Source organism: Papilio xuthus, unplaced genomic scaffold (assembly GCF_000836235.2).
Source record: "Papilio xuthus unplaced genomic scaffold, Pxut_1.1 DF825946.1, whole genome shotgun sequence".
NCBI lineage: Eukaryota > Metazoa > Arthropoda > Insecta > Lepidoptera > Papilionidae > Papilio > Papilio xuthus.
The window spans coordinates 14,157,510-14,168,546 of record NW_013532703.1 but is presented as its reverse complement, the minus strand read 5'-3'; the positions used below and the strand labels follow the sequence as shown (position 1 = coordinate 14,168,546).

The following is an 11,037-nucleotide window of genomic DNA, read 5'->3' as shown; positions in this document are numbered from 1 at the left end:
ACCCTGCGACTTTTCTTATGACGATCTTCATAGTATTACTATTTCAAGTTAAAATAAACTAGTGGATTTTACAATAAAACAAAAAAAACAATTTCAATATTATCTATTCATTTTAACATAATCACTTCCTTTTAAATATTAAACTAAAATTCTAACATAATTAATCTGTACATTTAAATTCATTTTTTCCTATATTCATTGTCAGGGTCTCCTCCATAGTAATCTGAATATGTGGGAAATGATTGTGCACCTCTTTCTGGGGTTATGGGCAATGAACCTCCATCTAACAACCTTTTAGCTTCTATTTTTGCTGCATTCTCTTGCTTCAGCTTGGCAATAGCTAGATTGTGTTTGATTTCCTCTTCTGTTGGAGGATCTTGTCTAAAATAAAATAAAAAATCTATTATTTTTGCACATTTGATATCTTTTGCTATCATGACCACTAAAGGTATTTATAAAATTAATAACAGTAGCAAATTAATAACAGTAATAACGGATGAAAACATTATTTCTAATATTTTTTTTTACAACAAGTATAATTTATATATTAATTACCTTCTCATTCTTAACCATGATTCCCATTCTGCTGGTATTGGATCTTGAAAATCATTTCCCTTTGGTGGATCATACCAACGGCAAGGCTTTCTTTTACCTCTGCTGGGATCTGCAGGTATTTCATAATAAATATTTCCTGCATAATCTTTACCTGTAAAATGCCAACAAGAACAAAATCAACTTAATATCAACTTATGTTACTATTTCATAAATAACTATAATCTATATTTAAGTCTAATCCCATTTTTGTGATGTTGCCAAGCATGAGCCAATATGTAGTATCACATACATAAGTGTTTTATGTATTAAAATAAACTAGCTGGCCTAATCAGCTCTCAACCAATTCAAAGTTCAGGTCACATAGACTTGAACAGTTAAACTATGGCTCAATAAATTGGTAAATCAAGGCACATAACAGCAGTTCGCAAATAATAGAGTTATGCAGTTGAAGTTCAGCTCAATTTGTACCTGCAACTCTATGCCGGTTTGCTAATGTGCTGGACACATGCGAACTGTGAACTAATCTGCTGTTCATCAATTTCAGCTGAGTTGCCCATGAGTAGAGATAATAAATTAATTAGGTAATTGGAAGAGCCTAAATCTAGCAGTAGACGATCATTGGAAGCTACTTGCCCATATGATTCCCTCTAAATGGCCGCGGTTTCAAAGAATTTATAAAATTTTGGACGACTATTCGCCAAAGATGTCGATGCGGGCCGTTAGACATCTAAAACAAAATCTTTTATTAAAATTAAGGAATTAATTAAGTGTACAGCTAAGGATCTTACTTGACAACTACCTTACATTTAATTTATCCTCTTGTGTAAAGAATCTTACCTATAATCCCTTCAGATATTACAGTTTCTTTACAATTAAACAAATTATCTAATTTTTGTAAATTTGGGACTCAAAGACAATGTCAAAAGAATTGATATTGAAAACAATGTCAATGTCATCATGACGTTGGCACTTAAGGATTATAAATGAAATTGTATTGCTTTTGTGAAATGTCAAAAAGATGAATGAATTTGCAACATTCATAATAAAATTTAAAAGCATAATTTTTTATTTCATTACAAGTGAAAAATCCATATTTCAATTGGATCATAAATACTGTGGACCATATTGACCATCAAGCAAGTACAAAAAGTGCAGCCTTTATAACAGCTTGACACTTGAGTAAATGTGTTCTGTGGCTTGACAGCATCACTGATCACTTTTTGCTGCATCTCGGAAGTGATTCTATAATTTACATATTTTGTACTAACACAAAACTTTTATTTTTCAATTAGTGCATTAATTTCTAGTGTTGTTGAGTAAATTATTATCCTTCACAATGGCGAAAATGGCATTTCAGCACCAAGCCGGAACGGCTATGGAATGTCTTAGTGTAAGTTGTAAGACCACTCCCAAATGTTTTGTTTTTACCTGATTTTAACGTTTTTACCTTAATTCTAATGAAACTTGCTCATCATTATCTTAACAGATACCAATAACACTTCAAAAAGAAGCTGGTGTTGACGCAGAAGGCAGGGAAGTTATGAAATGTGGGTTTAAAATAGGTGGAGGAATTGATCAAGATTATCGCAAAAGCCCACAAGGGTATACTGATAACGTGAGTACTAGCAATGTATTATACATATAAACAGAAAAAAATATGTTTGAAGCTGTTTTTTATGTTGAAATTAAACAAACATTCTTTGTTATTTTTTTTTTAATTGTGCCAAAAAGGATAAAAGATTAAACATTTGTGATAATGGTTATATCTCCAATTTTGTATGGACATACATTTTTTTAATATATTAAAGGTTTTAACTTTGGTCCGTAATTTGCAATCTTCTTTGAATCCCTCTCTTGTTGCAGTCAATGTTAGCCATAGCCAAAAGGAAAGAGTATCTTAAAGATTGCCCCTGACACCAAACCAAAAAAAGCAAACTATTACTACTATTCTTATTATTTCAGGGTATCTATGTGACTGAAGTTCATGAAGGGAGTCCGGCAGCTAAATCTGGATTGAGGATGCATGACAAAATCTTGCAATGCAATGGATATGACTTTACCATGGTAACACACAAGAAGGCTGTCAGCTATATAAAGAAGCATCCAGTTCTAAACCTTCTTGTTGCTAGAAAAGGTGTAACATCTACATAACTGTTACATAGCTTTTGTAACAAAAGTATATTTTATTAATTTTGATCAAGTGTTTTGAAAGAAAGTATTTAAAAATCAAATGATTTTATAATGTTATTTATTTTTAGAGTATTTTTAGCTTTAGGTTTATTAATTAATTTATTAAGTAACACAATTCATTTTCTTACAATTACTCTAAATACTTTGGGGTTATGATATTCAATATATTTAAAATTTCTAGTTCCAAATTTATTTAAACATAATTTTAAAATACTTGTGCTCAATATGTAACACTGGTCTTCGTTTATTATGATTTTTTTTTAACCCCAATGGATAAAGAAGTGTTGAGATATAAAAAAACAAATATGAGGAAAGTTACCAGTGTTTATAATGCAACAAATAATTTTAATCATATGAGTTAAATATATTTGATATTGTTAATTAAGTGACATTGTGGATAGTAATTTGTTATTAGTTGATTATAATAAATATTGTTCGGTAATGTAAGGGTTTCTTCATACAATATATTATAAGCCCTGTATTAACATGCAGCAGATAAATGTTAGTATAAATCAATGTTTATATATATAACATACGTCGCCCACGACTCCGTCTGCGCGGTATTAAATATAGATAGCCAATTCTCAGACCAACTGAATATGGATATAAAATTTCATAAAAACTGGTCAAGCCGTTTCGAAGGGGTATGATAACTAATATTGTGACATGAGAATTTTATCTATAATATTGCATTTCCGCTCTCTCTTTTTTAATTAATCAATAAATATATTTATCAGTGTCAACAAGCTTAACAACTATCAGACATTACTCAAAAACATTTCCACATTAATAAGTGTAAGTGATAAAAAGATAATCCAGAGATAAATGTCATGTGCCAAATATCTATATAAGAAATGTTAAATTTTTTATTCAACATTTGCTTTATCATTCTGCATATTACCGAATGTACAAGAGGAAAGTCAAATTAAGCAATTAATATTACAGTATAAAAATCAGTGTGAATTATACAAGGCTGATTATATCACAAATGTTTTTTATGTAATGTTTAAATATAAGAAAACTGATTTTCTTTGTCAACTTAATTATAAATTTCGTACAAAATTACCTTGGCTTCTATATAATAATTTTATACAAATTGTATACAATACTGTTCCTGAATGCTTGATACTCATTTATTCAATGTTTTATAGGATTTTTTGTCATTTTAAAAAATTACTTGCCAAAGATAATACTTTCATAGTCCATCAAACAATGCAAATTAATGCTTTCAAAGAAAAAGTATTTTTATAACAATAGTTATGTTTAATACTTGATTTTATGGTAGCTTTTGCAGGAAATTTAAATCTCAAAATTATAAAATCAATTAAATTAACTGGTAAATAACTACGTTTATAAAATTAGACTTTTTAACAATATTGTCAATAATAATTTAGATAAAATGTAATATCACAAGCAAAAGTAATATTATATTGTTGGCCACCTTTTAAAAGCATTTGGAATTGTACATTGTAATATAATAAGTTGAAATATGCATTTATTTTATAATAAAATTAAATATCAACAAAATGATCCTTTACTCAGAAATAAAAAATTGTGTAAATTATTTTATTTAATTTCCAAACCCTCTTTTTACAAGGTAATAGCTGTCTGTCTGTCTGCGCGGATTTAAAAAATACATAAGAAGTAGCCTATGTGTTCTTCCAGACAATATTCTAAATCCATGACAAATTTCAGTGAGATCCATGCAGCCATTCTGGAGATACCTTCAAACATTCATCCATCCATCCATGTAAACATTTGCATTTATAATATTAGTTAGATTGCAAGTGTCTAGTTACTATCATATATTGTAAAATTCACAAGTAATTTGTATCAACACATTAGCATTAATAGTAGGGATTTTATATCAGATTTTTTTTTTACATTCAACATCCAAATAACTAGTGTGCTTTAAAAAAATTGAAACAAACTAAAACAAATTAATTATTTCTTTTTATTACTAACAAATGAGAACTAGACAAATCATTCTGAGTAAGTTTCCATTTAAGCTTTAGCTGGAGGCCAGTCCCATTGTCCTTTAGGTGGCCGGGATACAAGAGGTTCCCATGGTTTCCAGTTCAACATTTTCCTGGCCAGGTGTAATTCATTTTCGGCTTGTATTATAAGTTCTTCAGCTTGGCCACAATTAATTTTAGACTCCAGTTCGTATGTATCTTTTGTCTGAAAAATTATAAATTTAGTATGGATGAATTAATATTAAAGTAGATAATCAATAATGATTGAATTTAATGAAAATAATTTCCATATATTAAGACGATGTGCCTCGACTATAGTATAAAAAAAGCTTTATTTTACGTAATAACTTTATCAAATTATAAAATACCTGCTGTAACACAGCTGCCCTCTCTCGAACAATCTGTTCAGTATATTTTCTGTAAGCTGCATTTTCCGGCATTTTCTTTAAGGTTCGCAAAATTTTTCCGTAGAGTGCACCAAGAGTATGATGGGGATTAGGAGCAACTGCTAATCCCATAAGCCCTGTGGTCTAGATAGAAATGCCATTATATTTTTGGGTTAGAACATATTAAGTCAATTATTTACATTAAGCTCTTAACTGTACTCTGTATCTTGATCGGTTTAATGACGAGCGTAGTGTATATTAACTAGAATATTAAAGCAAATTAATGAAATATATAATGGAACAAAACCAAAACATAGTTATATAACAATCTTTATAACAACATTCATATGAGACAACTAATAAAAAATTACCTTCTTTAAGACCCCCATAATTTTAATAATAAATTAGACGCTTGATTAACGATTCTAAAATAAATGTTTTCCCAATTTTTGTACTAGAACAATAACCTTAATGAAATGTCAGCGAATCAAGTGTCAACTGTCAATCTCAACTCGATATGTCAAAAAGAATCTTAATTTTTTCAACGATAATTGGTAGTTTAAAAGTGTGTAGCTTGCTTGTACATACAACCTATTTTTCATGCTTGATTTATGTGTAAAAAATATTCCGGAAGCTATACAATACAAAATAAAGAATTTTGATTTTGTCTAAAAAAACATTCATTAAATTCATTGTGACTCAGTTTTTCTTAACCGCGTTTAACCAACATTTAACCATTGTTGTTACTCTTTGATATTTGTGCAGAATCTGTTTTGTCTTGAACTGAACGGATCGCTGGATCGTGGATCGCTGTATTCTTTTTCCCAATAACGATTCTCTACTATTACTATCACCACAAGATTCAGTCAAGATCAAAACGCACATTGACGATAAAAAGATTCTAGATATGAAAATATGTAGGTTTAGAAATCTCATGCAAGATAGCTAACCGAATAAAATGAAATTGCGAGTTACCCTTTGAGTTCAGCACTGCTAAGGTAATTACGTGTATTGATAAATATGATTAATAAAATCACATCTGATCTGTGTGCCATATTTTTGAGACATGATATCGTTTCATTAACTCTCATGCGTCTTATCAGCAATAACAAGCGAAAATATTCAAAATAAACTATTTAAAAGATAAAATGGTGAATTGTTTATAAGACATTCACTGAAATTCTTCGAACCAAGCTCTATGAAGTCTATATAAGAATTGGAAACATGAAAATTTACACAATTCCTTTTGTCATTTTATCGACATATTGTCAAGTTAAATGATTTAATGAGTTGGATATTATATATATTATAGACATTGTTTGTCTTTGCATTTCTAATTAACTTATACTGAGAGAAACTCATACTGAACAAACTGCTTGCACAGTTTTTAAGGAGGCTGAGAGTTATGATAATTTGTACAAAGTATGTGCACACTGTAAATTCACAGCATCATCTAAACATATTTCTCTTTAAACTTTCAGTTTCTCAACAATGGAGACTTTAGCTACTGCCACACAAGATGACAGTTCAGGGGCAAATCCGAGCAGTGTCAAGAGTGACGATAGCAGCCCTCGACACGAGAGTGGTCGGGGCTCTCCTCCCCCAAACTGTGCTATATGCTTAGGAACATGCCGTAATAATTCTTTCACCGACTCCTGCTTACACCAGTTCTGTTTTAAATGTCTATTAACCTGGAGCAAAGTAAGTTGATCTGATTTTTCCGCCGGCTCGGCCGGCGCCGGCTCTACCACTTTTAAAACTGTTAGTGAGCAATGAAGCTGCACATTACTATTATTAAGTTGTTTTGAATAGTATTGTCTTATCAGTTTCATTGTACCAGTTATTGTCTCATAAAACAAAGTTTAAATACATAGGTACATATGTACATATTTTTAAACTTGTCTATAGTAAAGAAATATTGGAATTTGTTTTAAATTTTTTTATGTTTTTTTTATATTAATTATGAACATTACAGGTAAAGCCAGAATGTCCGCTGTGCAAACAGACTTTTCGTTCAATAATACATAATGTGAGATCAAATCATCAGTATGAAGAATATATGGTTGAACAAAGACAGACGGAGGATGCTGTGGAAAGGATAGACATAAATACACTAACATCAACACGTAGGTTTAGATACAGGTAAGCTATATGAGATAATCATTTTTTTTTAAATATATACTGGCTACAAAGAATAGATACAATGACAATGTTAAGTCTGAATATTGAAATGTTGCTATTAATAACCTTTGTAAGTTTAAACTGTCGTCAACTGTAGAGCATATTGTTATCACTATTTATTACAAGGATAATGAAAGGGATAGTAATGTTGTTATACAAGTGCTACAACTGTGGAAATACAAAAAGAACAATGGAAAATAAGAAAGAACCATTTGTTAATTAAAAATCTGTTGTGCCAACCATACATTAAGTGGGACGAGGGGAGATGATAACATTTAGTTGCCAGGCAATAAATTTGTAATTTTTAAATTTTCAGATGTTGGAGAAATATAACTTAACATTCTGTCAGCTGGATACTTTGATTCTGCTATTCCAATAGGTGACATTGTATTTGTGTAGGACGACGCTGACGCTGCCGCGGCGCGAGTCGCTGGCCATCCAGCAGCTGCTGCTGCATTACCCGATGATGGCGGATGTGCTGCCAGCCCCGCGCCCCACTCCCCGCGCCCCGCGCCGCCGCTCGCCCGCCTCCTTCCGCCGCACCGTGTATCGCCATAACCTCTGGGCACGACCTCTTCCCGACTTCACGGGACGATTCAGGGACTGTTCGCCTTTATTTTATAGGTAAAACAACTCACAGATTTGTAACACAACTTACCATACCTATAAACTTACCTTATTCTTTAAAAATATATGTTAATTAAATACATTTTTTTATGTTAAAGGTATAATGATTCACAAGTGCATCGATTAGTACCATGGCTCTCTCGAGAACTTCATTATTTATTAAATGAGAACCTGGGGCACATATCCTATGTGATAACGAGGATCCTGGAGCTCCTGCCCCAGTACCACATAAACTCTCCGGAGTTCAGGGAGGCGATGCTCCGGTACTTCGGCGACAGGACCGACCACTTCTTGCACGAGCTGTACTGCTTCGCTTCCACGCCCTACGACATGACCGGCTACGACCGCAACGTGCAGTACACCACCGACACTAGGATATCTACCATGGTCAATGAGGTCATATCCAGTTCCGAATCGGAAGCGAGCACGGACTCCGACATCGTTATGGTGTCGAGCTCCGAGCCGGCGGAGCAGCCCCCGGGACCCTCCAGAGTGCCCGCTCCCGTCTATCCTCAAAACTACATTCCAGAGCCTACGACAAACAACGTCATACCTATTGAGACCTTATCGCATACAGACACAGACGACGATTCATCGGAAGTTATGGTCGTAGGATACATTAAACCACCTCAGGACAGGACTCCCGAAGTGGTCGATTTACTCGGATCGGATAGCGACGTGATCGTTCAGGAAAACGTGCCGGAAACGTCCCAAAGCCACGACGCGCCGGAAAGTAGACCTTCCGGATCACTAGTTAAATTAAGTTTAAAGAGACACAAGGCTCCAGTGTCGGACTCCGACAGCGATAATGACGCCCACGTACCTCCGCCCACCAAGCGCAAGTGCCGACATCGCTCCAACGACACGGCGACCACCTCTGACACGTGCCGTACCACGCCCTCGCCCGCGCCCGCCTGCCCGCACGGGTACCCGCCCGCGCCCTGGCCCGCTCCTATGCCCTGGCCCGCTCCTATGCCCTCGACCACCGCCTCCTCCACCAGCAGCGAGCCCAGCGCCTGGTCCAGCGGAGAGACTTACTTTTCCACCAACAAGAGAAAAAGATTGCACAAGAAGAAGCCCAAAAAGAAAAGTAAAGAGGCATCCAGTGAGAAGAGTAAGAAGAAACCAAAAAAGCGGTCAACACGACAGCCAAAAGAAAAGAATGCCACGAATTCTACAGCAGACAATGAGAAAAGCAAAAAGCGAAAATCGGATTCTGGAAAAGGAGTGAAATCATCTAAAAAGGCGGCTGCGAGTGCGGCGGCCGCCGCTGCGGAGGCGAGCGCACCGGCCGCCGACCTGCCCGGCACCAGCGGCGCCTCCGCCCGTAGGAACCAGGACAAAGACAGGAAGGCAGACAGTCGTAGACCGGAGCGAGAGAATAGAAGACTGAAAAGTGTTGTGAATGTCGTAAACGGCCACAAGAATACGAGTGATACAAACTCAAGTGCCAGCCCGCGTGCGAATGATACTAGTGCGGTGATAAATTCTGTTGTAGCGAATACTAGCTCGTGTCAACGTTCCGTCAAAGTGGATGTGGGTCGACGGACTGTGATCACGCAAAGGTGTGAGCCGCAGTCGGCCGCCAAATACGATACTGACGGAACTTCGGATTCGGAAGACGATCTACCCTTAAATCTGACTGTGAAAAGGAGCGCGTGTTCTTGAGTATAATTATTACAAATATATGTTTAGCGTTATGCTAACATTTGAACGGGTTACCGAGGACTAGAAGTGTGCTGGATTACGAATACAATGATTGTTTACTTGAATACAGATCCGCCGAATTCATTTTACAAAATTAGTAGCTTTAACCATAATTTAAGTTTAATTTATTCATCTGGCACACTTCAATAAGCATTTGTTGCATGAATCGCCATCTGAGTTTGTATATCATATTAATATTGTAAATATATTCTTAACCTATTCTACTTAATTATTTGGTTAATTATATGATCAAAACATACTATGAATTGTACTTGTTGAATTTAATTTTGAATATTAAAAAGCAAAAAAAAAAAGTATTATTACAATGAGTATTGAGAAAATTGCTATATTACATTATATTGACACAAGACATCCTTTTGAACATAACTACTCTATGAAAAATAAAATTTACCTATTGAACATCTTGAAATTATATTTCTTAATATTGCATATTGTTAATTTACGGGTAATACAGACAATGTACTATATAAATGAACTAATGGTTGTTCTGATGTGGTGGAGCATTGCGCAGTTAATTGCAAAAACAACTGGATTGTAAACATATTGTAGGCCCCGGGGACGCGTAGATCTGCGATATCAAGTATGGTACAACGTCGTAGGGGCTTTGTGAAATAAATGTACAATAAAAATCTTTGCAAATGTTTTATTTCTATTCTAGAAGTAATTGTTCAGGTAAAGTTTATACTAGTGTAGTTTTAATTAAAACTAGTCCTCGACTTCGTCTGGAAAGAATTAAAAAAAATTTCGCCTATAAAATATATAAGCTAAGAGTATATATGTGTTCTGTGCCTACAGTATGGCCGCCTGCATCAGCTACCTTCCCGTCAAAATTCTGTTAAATTTGGTCCTGTCATTACGGATTTTACCTTGACCAAAATCGACCTTGAAGACAGATAAAAAAATGGTTTTTCGTTACTAGCAACGCATATACAGCATGGGTATGAAATATGATTTTTTTTTCGATATTAAAGACGCTGCATTTATTCTCCATTTTCCTTACATCGAGTTAGTAATCGTATGATTCAGTCATGCTTAGTACATTTCCCCAAGAATGAATAAACCTTAAAAGGTTAAAAACGTATGAAAAATTGCGTTATTTTCTTCCTCATAACCTTGTAATTGAGCATTGATTTATTACCACAATAAAGGATATATCTTTCTTTATTGAATTGCATTTTAGACATATAAGTACTACAGTAAACTTCCAGTAGGATGCATTCCTATTTTCATAATTAATCGATTCGAATGTCTGCAGTACTGAACGTGAAATCTATATTTCAATTTGCAGATGCCACCCCATTCCTTCGCGCATGATAGGTTAATAGTAAAATTCGCGATTGCGCAAAAGTGGTATTCAAGCGGTAACTATGCATTCATATACGTATGTTTGGCCA

General features: G+C 34.3%; 4 protein-coding genes across 6 annotated transcripts; 2 read left to right on the top strand and 2 right to left on the bottom strand.

Annotated features, from left to right (window-relative positions):
• Window positions 1–111: 111 nt before the first annotated feature.
• LOC106124883 (mimitin, mitochondrial) lies at window positions 112–1,517 on the bottom strand. 3 transcript variants are annotated; one of them, XM_013321891.1, is made up of 4 exons: window positions 1,355–1,517; window positions 1,189–1,282; window positions 556–706; window positions 112–381 (listed from the first exon to the last, which is right to left on the bottom strand). In XM_013321891.1, the coding sequence occupies exons 2-4, from the start codon at window positions 1,280–1,282 to the stop codon at window positions 180–182; spliced, it is 447 nt and encodes a 148-aa protein (XP_013177345.1). In that variant the 5' UTR covers window positions 1,355–1,517; the 3' UTR covers window positions 112–179. The 3 variants fall into 3 exon arrangements, with proteins under 3 accessions (XP_013177345.1, XP_013177346.1, XP_013177344.1); XM_013321892.1 differs by having other exon boundaries at window positions 1,360–1,517; XM_013321890.1 differs by having other exon boundaries at window positions 1,393–1,517.
• Window positions 1,518–1,682: 165 nt separating this feature from the next.
• LOC106124885 (uncharacterized protein C45G9.7) lies at window positions 1,683–4,080 on the top strand. The gene is made up of 3 exons (XM_013321893.1): window positions 1,683–1,945; window positions 2,042–2,170; window positions 2,518–4,080. The coding sequence occupies exons 1-3, from the start codon at window positions 1,892–1,894 to the stop codon at window positions 2,704–2,706; spliced, it is 372 nt and encodes a 123-aa protein (XP_013177347.1). The 5' UTR covers window positions 1,683–1,891; the 3' UTR covers window positions 2,707–4,080.
• Window positions 4,081–4,680: 600 nt separating this feature from the next.
• On the bottom strand, window positions 4,681–5,549 carry ND-13B (NADH dehydrogenase (ubiquinone) subunit ND-13B). The gene is given in 3 exon segments (NM_001312069.1): window positions 4,681–4,926; window positions 5,090–5,251; window positions 5,479–5,549. Coding segments are annotated over 3 exon segments (357 nt in total). The 5' UTR covers window positions 5,497–5,549; the 3' UTR covers window positions 4,681–4,749.
• A 312-nt stretch (window positions 5,550–5,861) lies between these two features.
• On the top strand, window positions 5,862–10,274 carry Topors (Topoisomerase I-interacting protein). Its single transcript, XM_013321471.1, has 5 exons — window positions 5,862–6,105; window positions 6,589–6,808; window positions 7,083–7,249; window positions 7,688–7,912; window positions 8,014–10,274. Exons 2-5 carry the CDS (start codon window positions 6,599–6,601, stop codon window positions 9,581–9,583), a joined length of 2,172 nt encoding a protein of 723 aa, XP_013176925.1. The 5' UTR covers window positions 5,862–6,105; window positions 6,589–6,598; the 3' UTR covers window positions 9,584–10,274.
• Window positions 10,275–11,037: the final 763 nt, after the last annotated feature.